The sequence below is a fragment of the Bos mutus genome, chromosome 29 (assembly GCF_027580195.1).
Source record: "Bos mutus isolate GX-2022 chromosome 29, NWIPB_WYAK_1.1, whole genome shotgun sequence".
Classification (NCBI taxonomy): Eukaryota; Metazoa; Chordata; class Mammalia; order Artiodactyla; family Bovidae; genus Bos; species Bos mutus.
In genome coordinates this window covers 25,644,908-25,670,594 of record NC_091645.1, presented here as the reverse complement: position 1 = coordinate 25,670,594, position 25,687 = coordinate 25,644,908, and the positions used below count along the sequence as shown (strand labels likewise).

The window sequence follows — 25,687 nt, the reverse complement described above, 5'->3', positions numbered from 1 at the left end:
GTGATTTCTAAAATACTATAACCAAGAGTAACCAATTGGAATTTACATACCATTGTCCCCTTCCATCAGGCTCATATCATTCAGATACACAATGTTGGTGAAGGCCTCTCTTCTTCTCTCCAGCTCCAAACAGAGAATAAGATATCCAGGCCAGAAACTTTAAAGAAACCAAAGGTGGTGAGAAGAACAAAAGGCAGTGAATTTATACGGCATTGTGCTGTCCAACACAGTAATATTAGCCACGTATGGCTATTTACATTTATTTATTTTTGGCTGTGCCATGAGGCATGTGGGATCTTAATTTCCCAACTAGTGATGGTTCCCATGTTCCCTGAACCTTGGAAGCATAGAGTCTCATCCACTGGACTGCCAAGGAAGTCCCTATTTACATTTAAATTAAATAAAATTTAAAAGCCAGTTCTTCAGTTGACCAATACATATTTCAAGGATTTAATGGCCACATGTGACTAGTAACTACCATATTGGACAGCGTGATAAAATATTTTTAGGATACTTTCATTTCCTCAGAAACTAGAACACTTATAAAAAAAAAAACAAAAATTAAAGTTAGTGATAAATACTAATTTCTTGGTGGCTCAGACAGTAAAGCATCTGCCTACAATGCAAGAGACCTGGGTTTAATACCTGGGTTGGGAAGAACCCCCAGGGGAGAAAATGGCAACCCATTCCAGTATTATTGCCTGAGAAATCCCACAGACAGAGGAGCCTGGTGGGCTATGGTCCATGGGGTCACAAACAGTCGGACACAACAGTGACTAAGCATGAACTCAAGGCCAAGCCCCAACTATCAGACTTTTAAGCTTATATACTTTATAAACTTTAAGGTTTAATACAAAACGAGCATATTTCTTCCCCAAACATGCAAACTTTGGCAGTTCTCCCTGACTCTCCCCTTCCTCATTTCCTATACCCAGTACCTACAGCTCCCACCGTGTGTTCCTTTGAAATGTCCCACTGGCTGTGCTCTTTCTGTTGCCCTGGAATCAATTCAGTCATACCTGAATTACTGCACCAGGTTCCTAGCTGGCCTTTATTTCTTGTGTCCAATCCTTCTCACGTATGAACTAGAAACCTTCATCTGTCATGCCATTTTTGTACCAAAAAGTTTAAAAGGGTCTCCGCTGACCATAAATTCTTTTAACCACCTTTCAAGGTCTTATATGATCTCATGACCCACCACCTGGCCAGTCTCACCCCTCATTACCAATGAACAAATATGCATCAAGTGCCTACTACTTTATGAACTATGCACTGAGGGAAAAGGAAGACGCATGTCCCTATCTCCAAAAGACTGTAATCCAGGGGAAGCCAAAGATAACATGAGATAACACCTTTGGGCTATAAATAACTGACTAACACGTGATACGGATAAAAAGCCCTGTCAGTTCATGGCCTTGATCTTGCTGTTTGTCTCAGCTGACCTGCCCTCTATCTGGCTCATTTTTAAATACAAACCTTCCCCATTCTTAGGGCTTACATCCAAGTCTCACCTCCTCCCTGAGCCCATTCTGATCTCTCCCTTCCCAGAAACTGTATCAATTACAACTTGTATCACACAGCCTGGTACTTAATTAAATACACCTGAGAACTGGAGTGACCAACTAAGCAGAAGAGGGAGAGAGGGACAAGCATGGACCAGTCTCATGTACACATAAAATAAAATATGCTCAAAATTTAAAACAAAAAAAGATGCTTATTAGTACTTAAAACAAAAAAGCACTTTAGCCAAAAGAAAAAAATGACAAAGCATATACCTTCAGTCCCTTAACTACAAAGTTATTAACTAAAATGACTCTAAACTTAACTTCAGCTTCTAGGAAAATTCTCACTTACCCATGAGACCTACAGATGTCAGTCATTTTCTCTTTTGTTGTAAAATCTGCAGGAAGTTTAATCAGATGAAGGATGAGCTGACTGTAACCCCAGGAAAACAAGTGAGAATGAGGCCTGAGAATTGAAAAAATATCAGTATATTAGGAAATAAACTCTACAAAAATGCTTATTCGTCAGCTAATATGTAAGAATAGAGTTTTAATTATATTTTTTCCATCATTATATTTTTCAAACATTTCTACTTGGCTTTCAAAACATTAAAATCACTATCTTTCCTATGACAAATACCTGTTTATTTTTTTAAATTATACATTTTAGAAATCAAAAGAAAATTCAAAATTCTATCATTCACAGCCACTTTATATCTTTTCAGACCTTTTTTCTAGGCATGTAAGGCAGGCATTTTGGGAACTTTTAAAAAGTGTCTTTAGGGAGAAAACATAAGGAACATATCTGATATAAGCATCAACATGCATTTTTTACGAATTCTGGGTTTTTCAAATACCTTATTCAAGACTCTATATTGTATTTGGTTGCACTGAACAGCTTCAGCCACATGCAACAAATTCTGATAAATTCTCTTTTCATTTTTGTTCTGTTACAAATGTTTTTTAATTTACCTTGTTACAGATTCTTAGATACACCCATCATTCCAAAGTGGACATTTAATTTCCAAATACTTGGGGCTTTTAAAGTATCCTTGATATTAATTTCTCATTTTTATATTAATTTCTCATTAAATGCTTCTCCTCTGCAACCACCATCTATGTCTTTTCTGTCCTTTAACTTTATTAAGGCTTTCAATGGCTGAGTCAAAAATCTCTCTTGATAAATGTCACATTGCACTTGAAAATACATGGGTTATTTTGAAATATCTTTTGATATTGCTTTCTAACGTAATTTCACAGTGATAAGAGAACAGACTCTATGCTTTCAATACCTTTAGACCATGAAATTTTTGCACCTTGTTTTATGTCCCTGGATATGTTTCAGTGACTCCTGGTTGATAATCTTTTGGAATATGAACAGAATTTATACCCTGCTGTTGTGTGAAAATTGTGTAAATCTTAACTATGTTGAATTGGTTCATAGTGCTTTTCAGGTCTACTAAATCCTTCTATTTTTCTATTCATTCTATTAATTATTCTGAGTTTGATACTGAAACTCCAACTAAAAAATAATTGTAACATACAGTGGAACTATATGTAACTTTGTTCTGTATTTTCCAAGTCTCCTATAAAGGTGTTATACTTTCACAATTTAAAAAAGAAAAAAAATTTATAGATTAAGCATTGTCTAGAAATCCCTTGGCAAATTTCTAGGAAGAAAACACACAAACAAACACACACACACTTTTCCCTCTAATACAAGTTTAATCACCAAGAGTTCTTAATGTTGGTCCATGGAAGAGTTTCAGAGGCCAAGTTTAATTCTCTGAAATCATGTGCAAAATTCTCCATGAATGTGTATTTTTCTGACAGGAATCATCAGATTCTCAAAGGCTCTGTGATTCAAAACAAATGTTCAGAACTACTAGGCAATACACTCAGTCTGATTACTAACAGGACTTGGGTAACTCTCTTCCACAGCTGTTTCTAAAGTAAGCCCTGAATGCTCTATATGAATAAACTAGTTCTGTTCCAAAGGAGCAGCCAAGCTTAGAAATGACTCCTTTATACCTGGGGTTTCCTTCATCATCCATAGTGCTGGTGCTTGGGGGAGCATCATGGGACACAGCCAACAGCAGCCAATCCAACCTTAAAGACTCTGGCTGTAGAAGGGACTCAAGGAAGGACGGCCTAAGAGAAAGTTGGAGAGAAAAATTATCAATATTCATGTTGAGAAAGGAAAGACAAAATGTGCAGATGTGATGAGAATGGTATTAAGGGATCAATATAGTGGACGAAACAACCTGAAAAACCTTCTGCTAAAAAATGGATAGAAGTGCTGGTGAAAATCTTATAGCCTTTTAAATGAACAGCTGGGCTTCAAGATAAAAAGGAAAACACCAAAGAGCCAAAAAAAGAAAGAAAGAAAGAAAGAAATACTAGTATATCAAATGTGAACCAATCAGAAAAGGGGAGAGGGGAAGTTGCCATTCTCAATAATCTAGGGACGTGTGTTTACTGCCACGGAGATATAGGAAAAGAGGCCTCAGCCCAAAGAGGCTGAGACAGCTGGAACTGAGAGCCACCCACAGAAAGCTGGGATATCATCACAAAAAGGAAGCAGAAAATCCACTCACTGGCAGGGAAAACAAGGAAGTTTATCAGTCTTAGCCTAGGCCCTGAAGCAGGAGTTTAACTTCACACTGTTGATCTGAGACTCTGAGAGGGAGAGAGGCAGGACAGAGAAGTGTGGTTAGGTGCACATTTGTGATGCGCACTGTGATTTGTGAAAGAGTGGTACATGACTGCCAAAGTCCTCCTCTTCTACAGCAGGTACCTCAATTCTGTGGCAGTTAACAGTAAAAAGGTTTCAACTGATTATACGAGAGAAGTAATGCTCCATCAAGAGAAAGTGAAAGTCACTCAGTCCTGTCTGACTCTTTGCAAACCCATGGACTATACAGTCCATGGAATTCTCCAGGCCAGAATGCTGGAGTGGGTAGCTGTTCCCTTCTCCAGGGGATCTTCCCAACCCAGGGATCGAAACCACACTGCAGGAGGATTCTTTACCAGCTGAGCCACAAAGGAAAGGAAAGTCTTTATAAAAAAAAGAAAGAGAGTCTGCAAATATTCTTTCCCTCTCACCGTTGATCTTCGGGCCTTGATTTCACCAGACTGTCTAAATAGGCCAAAAACTGAACAGGATTATGATGACAAAGTTGCATGACATCTGAAGGCAAAATGGATGGGTAAAACCTGATTAAGGATCGAAGGGCTGATTCTCCAAATTTCTCATACAATCTGCAATTAAAAACAAAACATGTTAGTCTCCCACTTCAGTAAGATAATATAACTTGGTTACATTATCTACATATTTATTAGAAATGAAAATAAATATACTAACAAGAAGCTGCTCAACATGTGATAGAGGAAAACTTTAGAGACTAAGACCAAGAAAATGCCTGGGCTTTAATGTATATGAACAACATATAGGACCACTCACCGGGCAGCATATGCAATCAACAAAGGACTGTCAAAAGGAACAGAGTCCTCCAATAACTTTAATCTTGTTGGAAGGTCTCCTGCTTCCATCTTTATATGTGTCGGACTGGAACTCACCATTTCTAAAAGACAAAGCACACCCTTTTCCCTTCATCTCATAGCTGAAAAAACTTAATTCACGAACACATTAATCAACAATCCACAACATTTGTAAAGCATCACAGGAGAGACAAAAAACACAAGAGAGACAATCTCTGCTTTTAAGATCCGTAAAATCAAACTGGGAGACAAAGCACACTCAACAAGACAAAGGGACAGATAACCAATATGTAAGTGACTATTACTATTGAAAAAGCCTTCTTTTTATATGTATTATCCATATTACATATATAAGCTATTATATATACTATATATATATATAGTATATATATACATAGTACATATGTACCATTAATGCCCAATTCCTTAATTTTTTTTCTAGAACTGGTATCCCTAATCCATCTTTTGGAACATCTGTCCTCGGTGGATATATTAGCAAGAAATAAACTATTCTATCTGCATTACTATGAAGTACCATAGCACTTGAGCCTACTCAGCTATTATGATCCCTCTGTGCCTCACTTTCCTCATCTACTAAAGAGAATGCCACCATCCACTCCAAGTGTCAGAAGGAGGAAATGAAACGGTGCCAGAAAAGAGTTCAGAGTTAATAACTAGCACATGTAAGTACTTAGACATATGATCTATCAGTAAGTTATATTAGGGATTTTCTGGTTTTCACATATCAGCATTTATGAAACTTTGCTTAAATCCAACTTCTCCAACACTGCTACATCATTTTCTCAATGACTGTGAGAAAAATAAAACCAATTTCTTATAATAGCTGCAAGAACTATTAAAAACTAAATTGAGTTGTAGATCAATTTCTTAAAAAAGGAACAATCTCAACAGAAAACTAAATTAAATTGAGTAGAAAACTAAATGGATGGTTGACCAGAACAGCAATGATTTTCTACTTAAATATTTTTCTTTAAACTTAAAAATGTCAACATGCTATTGACCTCTATACAAATTTTTATCTTTAGTAAGGCAATCTGATTATTACCTTTCAATCCTTCAATAAAAGTATCCCAAACACAAGGACTTTTAGGGTAACTCAGCTTGATGCTCTCCTTTGCTCTTTTCAAATCCAGAAGAAAAAAGTACTTCTTTAGGAACTGACAAGTCAGCATTTCAAGAGAGCACTGCTGCAAAGTGTGGTCGCCATGTCCACTGGCACTTTTGATCTCAGAATTCAACACACTCAATTCCAAACACAATGTTGTCAATTCAGCCAGATCCTTCTGAAGACTGTCTGCTATACTCCAAGGAGAACATATTTGGAAAACGTCATCATCCAAGGGCTCCCTCAGACTATTTACAGATTCACATGCTGTTTGATCAATAGTTTCTTCATTGCCTAAAGAGTCCCTTTCTTCTTTTTCATATTCTTCATCTAATATTCCCTTTCTTGACTCATCAAGCAATTGCATATCCTGGTTTGATTCCACGGATGAGCTGCCAGTATCTGAAATGCCTGAAAAGTCCTTCACGGCAAATGTCTTTTCTAACTGTGAAAGCCACTCCCGTAAAACCATTCTCAGGGACTTCGGTTCAAATAAAACCAGTGGGTCCTGTAGCTTGCTCCTACACAAGACAGACAAGTATGAAACTTACGTTTTATGTGGTTTTTCAAAAACAAATAGTTTCATGTTAAATAAGCCTAACAGAGACAACATTACTTATCTGAATAAATGTTCCTTTTCAATATTTTTTTTCAACTCTTTAAATAAAAATGATCTTAGTATAAAGACAACAAGGAGAACATTAGCTTAGTACTAATTCTTGAATTTCAATGCCCAGTGAAGCCATCTCTGCCCCATATTGTCTCAGGACCATTACTTATGGTCTCATAAAGTCATTCACACTTACTATAAAACTTCATTCACAAATACTCACATTGCTTCTGCTGTTGCCATTGTGAGCTCTTGGAACTTGTCCTCTTCTGGAGGGTAACTAGTTATTTCTTCTTTTCCTCTAGAAAAGTATGAAAAAAGTTACAGCGGATTAGAACTTCCTTGGGTAAATACTTCTAAGTACTCACTAAATGGTACCTATTGTACTTAATGTTACACGAAGCAAACACACAAGTATAAAAAAAATGGTCCATGGCTTCAAGATGAGTAAGCTCAAGTCAGAAAGAAAGGCATGAAAAAAAACTCTATTACAAAAGAGAACAAAATAAACGCTAAAGAGAAGAATAAGCACTGTGCTCTGGGCACAGAAAAAGGAATAATTACTCTGACTAGGCAATCCAGAGGGCTTTCGAGGTGGGGCTAGTGGTAAAGAACCCACCTGCCACTGCAGAAGACATAACAGACAGAGGTTCAATCCTTGGGTCAGGAAGATTCCCTGGAGAAGGGCATGCAACCCACTCTAGTATTCTTGCCTGGAGAATCCCATGGAGAGAGGATCCTGGCAGACTACAGCCCATGGGTCACAAAGTTGCTCACACAACTGAGCAACTTAGCACAGCACACAGGCAATCAAGATCCCCAAGGAGGTAGTATTCGCCTTAGGAAACAGGGGAGAAAATACTGCAGGTGGGAGAAAATACTGCAGGTGGGAGAAACGCGTGAAGAAAAGCAGTGAGGTGTCCACACCCAGGTCTCTGACAGGACTAGAATTTCAAGTGCTTAGAAGGATGTGGCTAGAAATGAGGCTGGAAAGGTGGGGTCAGATCAGACCGAGGGCTGCCTTAAATACAAATGCCACAGCACTATCTGTACTTCTTTCTGATATTTATATATATGGTTTCATAACTAAGCTACTCTAAAGGTAACACCCTTTTATCTCATCTGTCTCCACGGGTCCGTGGAGTCTATCTCAGTTCCTGGTGATGCTGAGCTTGTGTATTTCCAATGCCCAGATCACCTGAACTATGAGAAAAAGCAGAGAAAAGATAAGATACACTGTGCCAGTCCAAGAGCTCTGCTGCAACTCCACCACACAAGGACTATGCCACCAGCATATCACTGGAAGATACACAACATCAGTGCCAAAGCTCTTTTCTTAGAGGCCAGAGAGCACTACTCAGCAACATCACGGTGCTAGGCAGAAGCAGAATCAGAACAAGGCCTAGATCCTTGGTCATCCTATTCTAATACAGCTTTGTTAACACCCTAGACATTTGAAGAGATCTGGAGGTGAGGGAAGTTGTTCAGGGGAAAGATAGAAGAAGCGCTCAATTAAAATTCTGTCTCGGGAATTCTTTTCTAGCGGTCCAGTGGTTAGGACCCTCTGCTTCCACTGCAGGGGACATGGGTTTGATACCTGATCAAGGAACTTAAGATCCTGCATGCTGCACAGCACGGCCACCAAAAAAAAAAATCTGTCTCAACAGACTTGCTACTGGTTGATGTAATTTTCCAATACTTACTTTGCAGGATTTACAAAGCTACACAATCTACAATGGAGAGAGTTATTGTGTGCCTTCTTCTTTTAAAAAAAATGTAGTTTACGGTTCTCTTCAAACTACAACTATGTCCTCTAGAATTTGCACAGATTTCTCGGCAACAACTTACTCAATGTCTTCCTCCTTTGGGCAAGTGACTGGACTCACATCCTCTTCACAGGACTGCTCATCACCCCTAGGTTCTTGTCTCACTTTCAGATCAGGGCTTGTATGAAGGGTGCCAATCTTCTCAGTAGTTTTACGCACAAAGCTGGAAACACTGGAGGTCAAATACCAATAAACTACCATGAAAAAGGTCTCATTACTGCCAAGAATGAAAATTTCAGTACACGAGTTCTCTACGTTCCCATTAGTCTCTGAAGGGAACTGGGACTTACTAACAAGACTGTTTATTACAACTTCCCTAATCAAACTACAATTTAACATTAGGCCCACATAAATTTTATAACGTAAAAAGGATGCACATCATTTACTAAACTACTTTGATTCAGCCCTAAAGAAAAGGTCTTTAATTCCAGCTGTGCCTACAGTGTTTCTGCATGTGATCATCCTAAGCCATAGAATTTCTTCATGAAACTCAGCTGCTAACTTGTCACATTTATCCTTCTTGGAAAGCAAATATGTATCCAGTAGAACTCAGATTAGCAGCCCTGGCACAGTGTCTTCTCTTTCATGGTCAATCCCAGGCCCACAGAGTAGTTAGAAAGATTGCTGAGGAGTCTCCAACTCTGAGCCCAAACTGAGAAATGACGAAGAAATGACTAATGCTATGTGGAAACTTTTCCTATCAGGGATGAGGGGAAAAAAAGATTTTTAAACTTTGGCTCAGTCTGGTGGGGAGGGTAGGGATGGGAAACACATTTGTAACAACTCAAATATCCAGCTACTCAAACAATCTTGAGGGTAGTTGCATTCCCCAAAATTGAAATGAGAAGTTAACAACTTCATATAACAGGCTATATGAGGAATAACCTAGTTACTTCCTTTTAAGTCGTTTAAAATGTCTTTCTTCTCTCAGCACAGACATGCCTAATATGACAACAGAAGTAAAACCAGAAATGGGATTAATTGGCAAGACTAATAAGCTTACCTCTCCTTGACAGCCTGAAGAGACACAAGAGGAGATGGAGAACGAAATGATAATGGAATGCCGAAGGGGAGAAAAGTTTCACTTTTATCCATCTCAAATGTCACTGATGCGTGAGAAACATTATCTGGATGAATGGAATCAGGGAAAAGAAACAAAATCTAATCACACGAAGAGTGTTTTAATCTTTAAAGAAATTCTGAAATGAATAAACCAAAGGAAATAAAAGATTCAATGTCAAAATCACAACTGACCCAAATACAAATGAGTGGAACACAGGTTTACAAGATGCCCAAGATGGTCCACATATAAAACACTCAGACAGGTACCTTAGTTTTTCCTACTAACCCTGAATCCCCATAGTCATAAAGGAAGTTTAGAGTCTCTATTAATCTCTTCTCAAGAGTTCGGCCACAGGAATACTTGAACATCGAAAAGTGAAGGCAATGACCCCCAAAACTGTAGTAATTTTTCATTCCTAATGAAAAATAATTCGGTTAGTCAGGATAAAATTGTTCTACTCTTTTGGTTAATGACTTCCTCTCTTAACCTTTCCCGCATTTTAATACAAGATCAAAATTAGGAACTTTACAAAATTTAGCTTAAACACGAGAGGGAAAAATTCCAACTAAACATAAACCGATTCCTCTAATGGTGAAGAGATCAGTAAGTCTGGATGGAAATTCTATCAACTTAATAAAAACTATTAACACCTTGTAGAGGAAAAAAAAAGAAGCCACAGACAATAACTGCTTCACATCAGCAATCAATAAAAACGCTTTCCTTTCCTCACCTTCACTTCCCTGGGAGCCACAGCAATGATCTGGCTGGTCCTCTTCTTGATGTGAGGCAAATTCTTTAAGTCTCTCATCTTCGGAGAGTGTCTGGCTGTGAAGGGAACAAGAGTCTTCATCTGACTGACTGCCTCTTCTACTATTAATGATACGATAAATACCAGAGTCCAAGATGCTGAAACTTTCCTAAAAAGAAAAAGAATTAAAGAAAAATTAAAATGTTTATAACATGATATAGCTCTTTTAAGGAAAAAATCAACACTAAAAGCAACAGGTCATTAATGACAATTATGGCTTATTAGAACAAAACAGTGAGCAAGGTCTCGGTCCCTCTCACATGCCTGCAGCATCATGAGACCAGATTTCTCTGGCCAGTCTCCACAAAGCCTGGCAGTGAGAATGAGGATTAAACAAGACAATCCTGAGCTGCTCTGAGACTCAAGCTAACATGAAGCATCTGAAACCACATACTAGGGGCAGTTTAACTTGTACTGGAGGTTACATAATGTACATTTTCAAACAACATATAATAAACAATGACAAAACAAAATGCAGCTCTAAGACACACACAAAGAAGTGCTTCAGAGAGCTGTCCAAGAGCTGAAAGAAAGCCCCCTCTTGACACCCACCGCCTCCCCTCCAGTACAAACACTGGAAAGAAGCTAAGTTTTGGGATCCTGGAAATAAATGAGAACAACCTAATGGAGAACATCTCACTATACAGCAAAACCCTTTGAAAGTGTGAATACTTACATGTGATGAAATGGAGCTTCTTCTACTGCTACAGGCTGAATCCAAAGGTTCCAATTTTAAGATCAACTCTTCCAGTTGGGAAATTAGATCACCATAGGTTGTTAAGTCTAGCTGAGATTTCAAGTGTTCCAATTTATCTACAGTTAAAGTTTTTCTTCCCTAATAAAAATGACAAGTAGAAACCCAGTAGGAGAGCTTTCCATTTGTAACTAATTCCATATTCAAATTGCCAATACATTGACAGAGGTCTAACATAGAACATAAAACCTCAAAGGTGTTTTAAAAGGGCTTTAAAAGCTAGTAAAAGACTTAATGAGAATTTTCTTAGGAATTAAGCATTTAATTAAGAGTTACTGCACACATAATAATTTCACTTAAAACAAGGCCTGAAACTAAAATAAATTTGTGGGTAAATTTTATCTTGGGGCTTGCCTGATGGCACAGATAGTGAAGAATCTGCCTGTAATGTAATGTAAGAATCTGCCTTTGATCAAGACCCAGGTTTGATCCCTGGATCAGGAAGATCCCTTGCCTGGAGAATTACATGGACAGAGGAGCCAGGAGAGCTACAGTCTGTAGAGTCACAAAGAGTAGGACATGACTAAGTGACTAACACACACACATTCGGTTTTTCTCGCCCCCACTCCCCACTCCACACTTACAGGTCATGCTTCCTTTCGGGATTTATTACTGCTTAATCTGCAAGCTATTGTGCTGTTCACAGTTGCTCAGTTGTCTCCGGCTCTTTGCAACCCTATGGACCATAGTCCACCAGGCTCCTCTGTCCATGGGCTCTTCCAGGCAAGAATACCAGACTGGGTTGCCATGCCCTTCTCCAGGGGCTCTTCCCAACCCAGGGGTCAAACTCACGTCTCCTGCATTGTCAGATGGATTATTTACCCCTCAGCCATCTGTGAAGCCCCCTGCAGACTAATAAATACAAGCAACTGTGTAGCATAATCCCGCAAACCAGAATGATCTTAACAACCCAGATGAACGTGTAAGCTCTCTGACTCACTCTGCTGGCAATGACAGAATTTTGGAAAAGACAGCAAGTTCGAGCAGCCAGGTTCCACAGGCCTCTCCTTAGCAGACGTTCCACACAGCGCTCCACAGACAACAGGGAGAGATGTGAGACCTTCCCATTCAGGTGCAGACAGAACAGCTCATTCTTGCAAACAGCCACATCCTGAATATCTACAAAAACCACAGGGGTGAACATGCAGGATGCTGACCAAATATTTCTTTTCCGTTTTTGTGACTGGATGAAATTATTCTAATAAATTCATTTTATACGGTTTGGTTTGATCGAATTTCACCTCTATTTTTATATTTTCATTTCAATGAGAAAATCATATTTTCGACACTATTCTAAAAAGATCAAGAATAAGAGGAATACCTGTCTGATCTAAAACCCTATATTTAAAAATGCTATTTTTTTTGTGAAAAGAAGGGCACTTTAAAAGAGGACACTTCTGAGACCAGACTATCACATTTCTGAGAGTAACAAATTTGATGTCAATAAACAGACTTTAACACATATGTAAATCAACAAACTGTTCCTAAAAAAATACCTGTCTTGGCAGAACATTATGAAAGAATAAAACACTAGTTTTCACAGGAGACCCTCAGGAAACTTAATTCACAAGAAATCAATGTTGATCAGATCATGAGATAATGGTTTCTTTATCTTTTTAATGTTTTTACAAAGTACAAAATGATCCGTAAGTCAAGATACAATCTCTGGGCAATCATACTAAAAATGCTAGATTTATTTCCTCCGTTTCTGGTTTAAACCAGAAGAATACAACGACTGATAGTCTTTGCCTCAGCCACATAAAATAGTTATTGTTCCCACAAGGACTTTTTGAATTCCCCCCTCCCCTGCCCTCCGCCCTGTTTTTTGCATACGAGGAGTGTTTATTAACTCAGGGATTCCCCAATACATCAACCCCAAATTATTAAGCCACAAAACAGGAGTTAAAGCAAGATTTCTAACAGAGGTAAAGGTTAAGGGTAAGTAGAAGGGGAAAATTAACCCATTCAACCCTTAGCAGTGGTTGCTAATACTTAAGAGAAAGTTTTATTTAAAATAACTAACTACAAATTCACAAATGTATACTTGGGAAGTACCTTATGATGGAATACACCTATGATGTTAATCTTTAAAAGAAATGTCACCTCGTTCTACTTTCTACTTCTTACACTGCAAGAGAATCCTCCTACAATAACTAAATCTTTCAGAAGCATGCAATTAAAAATTATATAAGGAAAAAAAAAAACATAATTACCTTTGACTTCACTCCAAAGAAGAACTTGAACATTCTGAGGAATGAAAATATAAATTCCTCTTTCTGTCCAAGTCAGCACACAATGCTCACTGCAAAAAAACATGGAAGAGGTCAAGAGAATTCCAGTTTGCTTGGAATCAGAAGTTTATAATTCCCTGAATTCAGACCCTCACATTAGCTATTAAAAGCAAGATCTGCATATACAGAGAAAACCCAACAGCTAATTCAGCTAATCATGTCCTATCACCTCTTTTTTGTCTGTGACAAGAGCCCACTGAAAGATATCATAACATGATGCCAAAATGGGAAAAATTCAGATACGCTAAATACCTTCTACAAAAATAAAACGCTGATGTTTGTTAAAATAGCTAAACCTCCCATATCTGGTATGACAGGGGCCCATTTAAAACAAAGACTAAAGATAACATTTTATCATTCCTCACTGCTCTGGTGAGCTACTTTTAGGGAGGGAAATACTTTGATGTCCTTAGTTTTATGTGGGCAATAAAAGGTTGAAAACTCTCTGGGAGTTTTTGTTTGTTTGTTTATTAAAGGCTATACCTGTATTATCTAACCTTGCAGCAACTCATCAAGATAGAAGCACTATTCCTATTTTGTAAAAGAGAGAAACTGAAGCCCGGAGAGATAAATAATATGTCGAAGGCCATTTAGCATGAATATACAAGAGTCCAAATTTATCCCAAGGAGTCTGGGTCCAAAATCTGACTTTTTTCTCCACACCTCATAGAATCTACTGCTACCCTCACTGATCCTCAATGACCCACCCACTGTTATCTGGAATCCTGAACATTCCACTTATCTATAGTCTTGAAAGGTCACAGATTTTCTAGCTGCCAAACCCAATAACCTCCTTCTTCATTTTCCTTCTTGAGCCCCAGCAGGGGCCAACCCTGCATATTGTCCCTTCCTTCCTGAGTCTCACTTCCTAGACTCTGGACACTGCTTCATCCACCTCCCTTCCCAGTCCTCTGGTACTCTCCATCTTGGCTCATTTCCTTCTATACTCCTTTGCTCATGTATCTCATTAACTCTCTCCAGGCTGCTATGGCTTTTTTATACACCACCAGTAATCCCTACTTCTCGTTCCTGGTCAGAGCTTTCTCCATATATAACATTCTCACCCTAACCACCTCTCAAGGATTAGCAGCAGCTTTACTCCCCTTTGAAATCCTCCGCGACAGTTCTCAGCCATCGCTCACAACTCTTACTTTTGATTGCTGTTAAACATTTTCTAGAAATAAACTATATCTCTCCAAAAATTATGATCTTGAGAACAGGGACTTTAATTTCGTTTATGCCTCCAAGTGCACTACAAATGGTAGGTACCAGGTGGTTACAGAACCAAGAGTGATATTTAACAGGAACTGGGTCATCACACAAATATTAAACATTTTGCCAATATAAGATCAGATCACTGTCCCTACAGAAAAGTAACCTTTGTCAGAAAGAAGAAAGAAATCATCAGAACCATAGTTAAAACTAAAATTGGAAGGTTGCCTTTAGGAGCCAGAGGGGAAAAAAATCAGACCAGAAGATCCTGAATACAGAGATACAGGATCACGGTTTTGATACTGAACTTCATACTCAGGTTGGAAAAATTCCATAAAAATAGGTATGGGCTGGGGCAGAGGAGGACTTAAGAGCTAAGACTTTGTCATTTATACAGCCTTCACCCCCTTATAATAAACAGAAAGCGACACAAGCCTAACAACACTGTTTAAAAAGTTAAAGACGGGAGGGATTTCCCTGGTGGTCCTGTGGCTTAGACTCCATGCTCCCAATGCAGGGGCCCCAGGTTCAATCCCTGGTCAGGGAGCTAGATCCACATGCACAACTAAGAGTTCTCATGTTGCGACGCAAGAGCCTGCAATTCGGATCAAAGGCCCAGCGTCCCACAACTGGACCCAGCACGGCCAAGTAAATAAATACAATTCTTTTTTTAATTTTTTTAAGTTAAAAACAGGAAAGTGATATCAGTGTACCCAAAAGGAAATTAAGTATACAAATTTGCTTCCTTGTGGGATTTCCCCATGGGATTCATGGGTATAGCAGTGAAAGTTATCATGACACAAATGGGGGGAAAAAAGTAACAACAAGTCCTCTTACTGATTTTTTTATTTAGTCATTATTTGAGAACTTTCATGGCAGATAGATGGGGAAACAGTGGAAACACTGTCAGACTTTATTTTGGGGGGGGCTCCAAAATCATGGCAGATGGTGATTGCAGCCATGAAATTAAAAAACACTTACTCCTTGGAAGGAAAATTATGACCAACCTAGATAGCATATTCAAAAGCAGAGACATTACTTTGCCAAAAAAGGTCCATCTAGTCAAGGCTATGGTTTTTCCAGTGGTCATGTATGGATGTGAGAATTGGACTGTGAAGAAAGCTGAGCACCGAAGAATTGATGATTTTGAACTGTGGTGTTGGAGAAGACTCTTGAGTCCCTTGGACTGCAAGGAGATCCAACCAGTCCATCCTAAAGGAGACCAGTCCTGGGTGTTCATTGGAAGGACTGATGTTGAAGCTGAAACTCCAATACTTTGGCCACCTGATGCGAAGAACTGACTCATTGGAAAAGACTCTGAAGCTGGGAGGGATTGGGGGCAGGAGGAGAAGGGGACGACAGAGGATGAGATGGCTGGACGGCATCACTGACTCGATGGACGTGAGTCTGAGTGAACTCCGGGAGTTGGTGATGGACAGGGAGGCTTGGCGTGCTGCGATTCATGGGGTCGCAAAGAGTCGGACACGACTGAGCGACTGAACTGAACTGAGAACTTTCTACATGCCGAGCACTGTGCCAGCAGTAAAGGAGCTAACAGTGTGGTGCCGGGATGGACATGCACAGTCCGGCGAGACAGGATGGTGAGGCAGGAGCGAACAAAAGTGACAACGGTGCAAGGGAGCGAGCGTCTGACATGAGCCCCTGGAGGAGTCGGGAAAGCCTTCAGAGTGGCATAATTATACTTCAGCCGAGGAGCAGGCACAGCCACATCATGCAGGGCTTTGTTAGCCAGGCAGGAACTCTAACGGGAGCTTTAAATAGCTTAACTCAAAGAACTAAGAAGAGAACCAAGCAGACTGTGGCCTTCCCATTAAAAAACATACTCCTGGGTAAGGGACTTGCCTGCACCCCATGCATCACACACAGTCAACAAATGTTTAAGTGTCTATGATGTGCCAGGCATTATGCCAAACACTGAAAAAAACACAGTGACTAAAACAGACACCAAGCCCGCGTGGACCTTACCGTCTAGGAATAAGATAGGCATGTATGTTTGAATATGTAATTATAAACTGTGATAAGTGGCATAAAGAAAGAGTTTTTAATATGCTTCATCTATGGGCAAATAAATAGCTTTCTCCAGTAACTTTCAGGATGAATTATGGATTTATCAAAGAGTTACACTCTTTACAAATGTCTTCCAAATATTTCAGTGGAGGTAGTGCAACATATACATACATTAGTTAGGGGCAGTTAGTTGACATTTCAAGTGTTTTGTTTTTTGTTTTTTTAATTACACTCAAAGAGAGGTTAGTTAGCCTTTGAAAAAACTCAGTTGGAGCCAAACTCCAGACTACCCTGTAACAGCTCTACAGAATGTTTCCTGAATCTTCATTATCGATCTTATTAATTGTTAATTAGGCTAAGGGATATTAGAAATAATATCCTATTGCTGTTGCCTGGAAAATCCCATGGACGGAGGAGTCTGGTAGGCTGCAGTCCATGCTAAGGGTCAGACACGACTGAGCAACTTTACTTTCACTTTTCACTTTCATGCATTGGAAAAGGAAATGGCAACCCACTCCAGTGTTCTTGCCTGGAGAATCCCAGGGACGGGGGAGCCTGGTGGGCTGCCGTCTATGGGGTCACACAGAGTCGGACACGACTGAAGCGACTTAGCAGCAGCAGCTGAAATAAGTTCAAGACATACAGACTGACTGGAAACCATACACTGGGCACTCCCATGCTTGTAGAACAAGCTGTAAGAACTGGCAAGCCCAGCAGCTAACAGCTCTAAGTGGCACTCTGTGCTACCGCTTAATAGTAGACTTTTTTGAACTTAACCCAAATAGAAAGCTAGCTAAACTCTGACTTTAGAACATGGCTGGCTGGATCCAACTTGAGCAGATCTTTCATGCAAAGCACCTAAAGAACAGGGAGCTGAAATTTCACATTGACAAGAACAAATTCTACAACTACTTTTGCACTTGCTTGCTAAGAAACATACATATGCAGCCGATTTCAGTCTGAGGCTTGCTTTCATTGTTGTATCCCACCAGGGAGGGGAGGTTATGAAAGAATGTGTACCTATAGCTCTGAGCTCTAATTGTCAGATATACCCAACAACTATAAAGTGTGCAAGTGGTTTAGGGCAGTTCAAAAAAGAAAGGGAAGTGTATTTCTATGCTTTTTTTCCATTCCTCTTATATATAGCACTTTACACAGTCATTTCCTGATTTTCTAAAAATGATTTAATACAAAAACGAACTTAAGAAGCTAACTGCCTCTGAACAAGAAACAGATGAAGTTTTTTTTTTTTTTTAAGGATCAAAGAGAGAAACTTACCTAATATGTAAGAGTTTGGGGAAAGACAAAGACTGGGAGCATCCAATCGTATGATCATACTGAGGTTCTGATCTAGGAAGTAAACATGATTCATGGTTTAATCTCAATATAAAAGTATCTTTTTCGATACACAGGAAAATTTCTGCCTACAAAACAAATTCAAGAGCCAGTTCACTGCATTTGCTCTTGTTCAATTTGCTTTAACCATATAAAAAATAATTGATTAAAGAGTTTTAGGTTTCTCTGAATCTTTTAATAAAAATTCTACTTCACTCTTAAAAGGTATGATAAAATCTTTGATGCATATAGAATGTCAGAGGTTTCAACCCAACCCCCACCCCATGTAAGTTCCTCAAATACTTCCTACTGAACATATAAGTCATTACCTTAGATTAATCACAGGAAGAGGTGGTGAGGAGAGGAGTTTCTTAAACTGATGTGTGCTTAAAACTTCTCCATCAAAGTTCACCTCCCACATCCTGGAGCCAGGGCGAGCACAGTATATTAGGGGCTGCTGGCCTGCAGAACACCTTCCCGGGAAGAAACAAGCTCCATATTCTCCATCTCTTTCCTTGTTTCCAATTTTCCAAAATTTTTCTCTAATACCCCCCACAAAAAGAGAGAAATCATGTTTACTGACAGAAATGTCAAAAGCATTGGACTGCAAATCCACATGGCCATAATAACTGCACCCACAATGTCCTCCCTTTCCTCATATTAGCAATTTACTGGAACGAACAACAGAATGGAAAGATCAAAAACAGGGTTACAACTCTCATTTGCCATTAACTATTTCTGTTACAGGAAGCAAAACACTTCAGGTTAGTATTCAGTTTATTAGCCACAGTCAGAGTTAATGTGAAGGCTCTTTTCCAAAACTAAAGATGAGTGCTCCCAAACCATTTCCTACATCCTTAAACCCTACTGATTGCTCATCTGGGTTTTCAGCTGCCCCGTGGAGGCCACTGATCTACTCTCCAATCCTGTCTCCAAGCCACTCGTCTGTCACAAATACCCAATAAACGCCTCACTCTTTCCTGAAAACGCTAAATCCTTCTGAAAGTCTGTACCTTGGGACATTCTGTTCCCCTAGGATTACACGAACTAGCTATATAAAAGAACTGCACATACAAAGCTGCCTGAGAACATGGAGGGTGAGGATGAGTATGGCTCTTCCCAAACACTCCTTTATTTTTCATGAGCTAACTCCATCCTTCCTCCTCTGACAGCCTTCTCTGACTCCTACAAGCAGAATTTCAGGCTTCCCATGCCATGTTTTCAAAGCATTCACCGCATCGCATGTGGCAGTGGTGTCTACTTGAACGGGAGGTGCTAGTGGTGAAGAACCCACCGGCCAGTGTAGGAGACGTAAGGGACTCTGGTTCCATCCCTGGGTAGGGATTTTGATCCCTAGGTAGGGAAGATCCCTGGAGGAGGGCATGGCAACCCTCTCCAGTATTCTTGTCTAGAGAATCCCCATGGATGGAGGAGCCTGGCGGGCTACGGTCCACAGGGTCACAAAGAGTCAGACACGACTGAAGCGACTTAGCACCTGTGCATACACCCTGCACTAAACTTGCTTGAAGAATAAAACAAAACATTAGCTTTACTAGAAGAATAGTTTTAAGGATTAACTAAAATAAGCCAGAAATGTATTTTATTTCCCAAATAAGGAACATAAGTAATGAAACCATAACTTCTTGTATTGCTCTGTATGCACTTCAAAGCACGTTCACATACATAATTCTTCTAGTGAAGCTCATTAACAACACTGACAGAAAGCAGCAGGAAAAGCAACCGCGTATCTCACTTGGGTTAGTTATCAGGAGCCTTGGTTTGAACAAAAAAAAGTGTTTGTTTGGAAAGGAACATAGCTTGAAACAAACAAAACTTTAACATAAATAAAAAATGTTAATTATTGTACTATCCAGGTTCCCCCAAACTGAATTCTACCTAATGAATAAGGCATTTCTAAAACATGTTATTTTTGCAGTTGGCTATCCTCATAACCAACTCTAGTCACAATCCTGTGAAACGGGAATTAGCAACTATATTGCACAGAGATAAAAATAAACCTCCATTTATTTAGCTCTTTATACCATTTCACTAGATTCTCAAAACAACCCTAGAAAGGTGTTAATTCAGTCCAGTGTTCTGACCACTTGTCAGAATGTCAGTCAGATTTCTGAACTGGACTATGTAGTAAACAGGAAAAAACACAGATGAAGAATATTTAAGAAATTTGTGAGGTTAACTAATATTTTACTCAAATCTCAAGAGTAGATTTAATGGCCAAAAGGTCCAATGTCAAAGGATATACTAGAAGTAACTGAGGTACAGAAAAGACACAAAACCAAGACAGAAAGATTCTAGTCTGCCTCCTCCAGCCGCATGATGTCAAGCAAGCTCTACTGCTCACTAGGTCTAGGCTAAAAGTGAACGGGTGACATTGGATGATATCCAGTTCTATAAGCCTAACTTCATCACTAACCCACAGTCTGAAATAAGTCAGAACCAAGTACATCCCCCTTCCTACTAATTCCAGGTAAACGGATGCTTTGCGTCTCAAAGCCTTGCTCCACAGCTGTATACCCAGGTTCTGATACCAGACACCTGCAACCTCCTATTATGGTCTCCTTTCCACAAGTCTTTCTCATCCTAAGAAAACAAAGTGCAACCTCTCCTCACCTTCTCACGAGATAGAAGAACCCCCAGAAAGACATAAAAAGCTTCCAGTCCTGGATAGTTCTAAGAGGACCAATTTCCAAACCCTGATTTCCCACATGTACCCTTCCTTAAAAATGATCTGAGAGCCCATGTACTTAGTTAGAGTGACATTTACAGCTGTCACTCTCAGTATGGTGCAAACTTACCAACAGGATCCCCAGCAACTCCCAGCTCAAGCCAGAAGGACACATCTTGGAATATGCCTAATTCTTTCTCGCTGCTCCCCAAGAGGCTGCACCTTCCTACTAGAACAGCCTCTCCTCTCCTACCTTTCTGCCTTCAAACCTCACCTACTAAACCTCCTCATCAAGTTACTGAAGCTGGCTAGCGGACTCACAGGGGTTTATCAAGCAATTGTCTCTTTTTTCGTGTGTGCTTGAAATTCTCCATAACACATTTCTAAAAGAGGGGATGGGTTCGGAGGAATATGGTAGCTGGCCAAGGCTGCTGGAAGGGAAAAGGTGGGGTGGGGGTGGTGAATATTTCTATGCAGTGAGAATGGCTGAGGAACTTAAGCACAGTGATACACAGGATTTATTCATTTCAAGCCATTTCCTGTTCTGGTATTTCACAGCCACTACCAATACACTCCTTTGCCATTCACTGGCCCTTTGGCTTGACCCTTGAGACTTCAGTAAATATTTGTCAGCTTCACAAAGTTCTTACTTATTCATCACCCAGTTTTACCTTTTAGTAAAATTCTATTAAATACACAGCAAAATTCCACATCACCATAAAATCTGAGACTCTGAGCCATGTGGGAGAGCAGTTCTCCTGGGTTCCATTATCCTTGCTCTCCACCTGGGCACCTTTCCCAAAAAGTCTCTCGCTTTTCCAGCAAAAGAAAAAAACTACATATCCAATTCCAACAACAACAACAAACTCAATCAAAGAAGACGCCCTGATTCCCCATATAGTAACAGGCCTTTGTTCAACCTTCCTTCATGGCACTCAGACCAGGCTTCTTGGTAGAACTGAGTTTTTGCCTTGGTCACCCACTGGACTATGGTCACTCTCCTCTATATCCTCTCTGCTCTCTAACATCAACTTGCACAGAGCTGGTTCCTTATTAATATTTGTATAACTGAATTGAAGAAATTGGGCGAGATGACTTCTAAGTCCCTTCCAGCTCTGAAATTCTGTATTCCCAATGACTCATGGTTAGTAAGTATACCTCTCAGTGTCACACAAGAAGGATCGAGTAAGCGAAGATACAAGGAGTCTTCCATCCAAATAATCTAACTGGACAACACAGGAATCAACTGTCGTTATTGTCTGAACAGGAAACATCACAAAGGCAGCAGCTGCCTAAAGGGGATGTGACAAGAAAATAAAATTTATCTTTGTGTATACACATAATCCTCCTCTCTTTACCTTTTAAATGAAAACAGCTTAGATAGCAAAACAAAAATTTTAAACGGACCAAGATTAATTTGCCTGTTAGACTGAGTTTCATCCATTCGTTTTGTGAAATGAATGGATCTACATAACTACAGAGGAGAATTCTTAAGGCTCTGTTTGTGATTATCTATTCTTAAAAGCTGGGATGAAGAAGACAAAATACGTTTTGGAATATATGAGAGAACTGTTCACCTGTAGACAGTACTTCTCCACTCGGAAAAAAAAGACAAACTAGGGCTAAGAATCCCAAATGTATTTTGGATGAAAAATACATTATGAATCAAGTGGTAACTGTGATGGGTCATCATGAATATTTCATTAACACATCAAGAATACTCTGATGTGTTAACTAAAAAAATTATTAGGCAATGGTATTTAAATCTCTTCTAATCTGCCACGATCCTCCAAGGAAATAAGCCAATGAGAGACAAGTTCCCCACTTCTGATTTAACAGCTTTGGAAAAGGAAGACAGTGAAAAGCAGGTCTGCTTAACGACAAACTGGAGCATTCCAGGAAGCCTCAGGACCCACATTGCTGAGCCCAATGCAGGGAGTGCCTTTTAGATTCCATTCACAAGTTACATCTATCCTGAAAGAAAGTATACCTGCACTCAAGAATTTCTTCAAAATGGGGACCAGGAGAATAGGAGCCTGGGCAACTGGTACCATTTCTCCATGTCTGCCATTTTATTCACATAACTAATAAACAGGCATCTGTTCTTTCTTGACAGCCAACTATTAAAGAACGCTTTATTTAAGTGGGCCATCCAGGTGAATTATGGAGTAATGTAATAGACAACATGCAAATTATGAAAGTTAGCTCACAGTCATTCTGCAACACGACCAAGATAAACCAGGCTACCATACATACTACATGCAAACAAGTTTTCTCAAAATTAATGGTCTGGGCTCTAGATAACCCTGAAAGACATAAAGATCAAACTGTGTTCTTTAATTGAAATTCTGTAAGACAACATCTTATATATTCACCCACTTACACAAAGCACTGAACTGGTTCTCACCTTTGCTTGCTTAGAAGTGTTGAGTTTGATGGCAGAAACTTTCCCCAGATGATCACCTACAAATATTCTAAGAATAGCTGTATCCCAACAGAGAGCTGTAATTTTTCGGCCTTTGTGTTCTGAAGACACATAAATTCGTTCTGGCTTCCCGCGACGCTCTTGATTTAATTCCCAAACAACTACAAGACCTTGACTGCAAGAATGGAGACACAGAAGCAAATTTTTGGCAGTGGTGAAAAATGTACAATTTCGCTGCATCACAGTATCAACTATATTAAATATATAAGCATATTCTTTTTCTTCAGAAAAGAGGAAGTAGAAAGCCAAGGTATTAATCTCCTTGCTTTAGTCCACCAATTTAATACAACAGAAAACTTTGAGGTCCTAAATTATGTTACCTTTCTACTTTGAAGTCTCAGAAATGTTGCCTCATATTAGTGTTTTCCACAAATCCTATAGTGACCAACTGCCCATCCTGGTTTGCTTGGATCTAAATGGTTTCCCAGGTCACAGGACTTTCAGTGCTAAACAAGAGTGAGGCCCAGGCACACCAGGATGATTGGTCACCCTAATAAACACACAACCCCATTTTTCAATTTCAGATGCATTTGGGAAAAATCAGATAGTTTCAAAACAGTTTCTCACCTGGTAGCCACAGCAACATAATCATCATCATGTAAACAGCAGGCTATCTGAGAAATTGCACCTTCCTAGAGCACAGAAGGAGAACTATTAGGCAGCTCCTCAAAAACGTGTAATTTACTACTCAATCTCAAGTTTTACCTTCTTCTTTTATTCCAAATGATGTTTACAATGGAGAACTCACATTTATGACAGATACTCTAGATGGTACATGACAGGGCAACCCTTAATCTTACCCTGTGAGAAAGAAAAAGCCTGTGCTTCCAGCCTTCTTTCTGAATGAGGTTGAGTCCTCCTCCTGAACTGCCCAAAGCCAACCATTTTCGAGACACGGCTATGCTCGTGCACTAGAAACATGGAAACAGACAAGTGAGAGACTCTCAGCCACTAAGCAAATCAAACTATCGACTGGAAATAAGACACTGAGAATTTGTGTCAGGTTCCTCCCCACCACTCTACCCACTGCCCAGTTAGATACCATCCAACGGGATTCAAGCTCTTATTCTAGAATAGTGAAAGATACAGAAGAAAGGACATTTCAGTTTCAACTTTTTAACTGAATCTCAAAATGGCTGAATAGGCTCAATTGTATAAATGAGTAATTTCCCCCTTGGCAGAAGCCAGTTACTAGCCTATTCATCTTCTGGGCAATTCAGCTAGGTCATTCCAATGCTGACCGCAACGATGGAAGATCAAGTACCCAGGGGATAAAGCAACCACTTTAACCATGTGTTCAGGTAAATCCTTTCTAGTCTGTACGATGAGAACAGAAAACCCACAGCTCTGAGAGCAAGTGAGACTGCAGACGACGCAAATACAAGTCGCTGTACTATTAGATCTCCCCACACCTTCCTCTCCTTATCCAGAAAAAGCAGTGGCCATGCTGTGCCCAGAACACTACGGTAAAAATTACTGGTTGGCAAACAAACATATTCCCAATCCTCTTCAACCTTGCTTCTTTCTACTATGCTGCTGCTACTGCTGCTAAGTCGCTTCAGTCATGTCCGATTCTGTGCGACCCCACAGACGGCAGCCCACCAGGCTCCCCCGTCCCTGGGATTCTCCAGGCAAGAACACTGGAGTGGGTTGCCATTTCCTTCTCCAATGCGTGAAAGTGAAAAGTGAAAGTGAAGTCGCTCAGTCGTGTCCGACTCTTAGCAACCCCATGGACTGCAGCCTACCAGGCTCCTCTGTCCATGGGATTTTCCAGGCAAGAGCACTGGAGTGGGGTGCCATTACCTTCTCCATCTTTCTACTATAGAAGCTGGAAAATCCAAATCTTCACTTACCCAGTTTCTTTTGCAGCTAGGGGGAGCCCTAGAACTCAAGTCCAGCTAATGAGACTAAGCCCTGTGAGGGCTTCCTGGAAAACTCTGCCCTCTCAGATAAATGGTACAATCTGAAGGGGAAAAAAGCCTTTGTCTCAGGCAGCTCCATCTCACTTGAGCTGCTACTGGAGATAATCAAGACTTGAAGCCGGCCGCTTATCTTGCAAATGTGACCAACAGTCAATATACAGAAGCTAGCAGAACGGGAAAGATGGAAAGCCTGGGTCCTAAGGAATATCAGTGGCCACCACACTAATCCCAGAAATAACGACTTCCAACCAGGTTATAAACACCTTTATTGCTTGAGCCATTACTGAGAAGATTTTCTGTAACTTGCAGCTAAAAAAATGTCAGCTACCAACCCTCATAATTGTTGCTCCTATTACTTTGCCTATTACTTCCCGTTCCTTTGCTCAGAGGCTAGAAGGGTGCTCTGGGGTGAGGAATTGGTTATGAGACTGTTCTTTACCATGTCATTCCTGAGTTTATCAAATGAACTCAGAGTTTGAGAGAAGCACATACTCCTTCCCCACAGAACTAATTTTTGGTTAATTTTGCAATGCTAATT

General features: G+C 39.8%; 1 protein-coding gene across 3 annotated transcripts in view; it reads right to left on the bottom strand.

Annotated features, from left to right (window-relative positions):
• The window catches only part of HPS5 (HPS5 biogenesis of lysosomal organelles complex 2 subunit 2), a 45,037-nt gene that overhangs the window by 11,359 nt on the left and 7,991 nt on the right, over nt 1-25,687 (bottom strand). For all 3 annotated transcript variants that reach the window (XM_070365217.1, XM_005900693.3, XM_070365218.1), the window contains 19 exons: nt 24,028-24,138; nt 23,795-23,859; nt 23,150-23,342; nt 21,901-22,034; nt 18,386-18,598; nt 18,000-18,071; nt 13,404-13,492; nt 12,131-12,309; nt 11,113-11,271; nt 10,359-10,545; nt 9,569-9,692; nt 8,588-8,737; nt 6,963-7,040; nt 6,070-6,650; nt 4,966-5,086; nt 4,608-4,763; nt 3,534-3,653; nt 1,855-1,968; nt 51-157 (listed from right to left, as the gene is read on the bottom strand). In XM_070365217.1, coding sequence (XP_070221318.1) covers nt 51-157; nt 1,855-1,968; nt 3,534-3,653; nt 4,608-4,763; nt 4,966-5,086; nt 6,070-6,650; nt 6,963-7,040; nt 8,588-8,737; nt 9,569-9,692; nt 10,359-10,545; nt 11,113-11,271; nt 12,131-12,309; nt 13,404-13,492; nt 18,000-18,071; nt 18,386-18,598; nt 21,901-22,034; nt 23,150-23,342; nt 23,795-23,859; nt 24,028-24,138 — 2,953 coding nt within the window. The remainder of the gene's footprint in view (nt 1-50; nt 158-1,854; nt 1,969-3,533; nt 3,654-4,607; nt 4,764-4,965; nt 5,087-6,069; nt 6,651-6,962; nt 7,041-8,587; nt 8,738-9,568; nt 9,693-10,358; nt 10,546-11,112; nt 11,272-12,130; nt 12,310-13,403; nt 13,493-17,999; nt 18,072-18,385; nt 18,599-21,900; nt 22,035-23,149; nt 23,343-23,794; nt 23,860-24,027; nt 24,139-25,687) is intronic.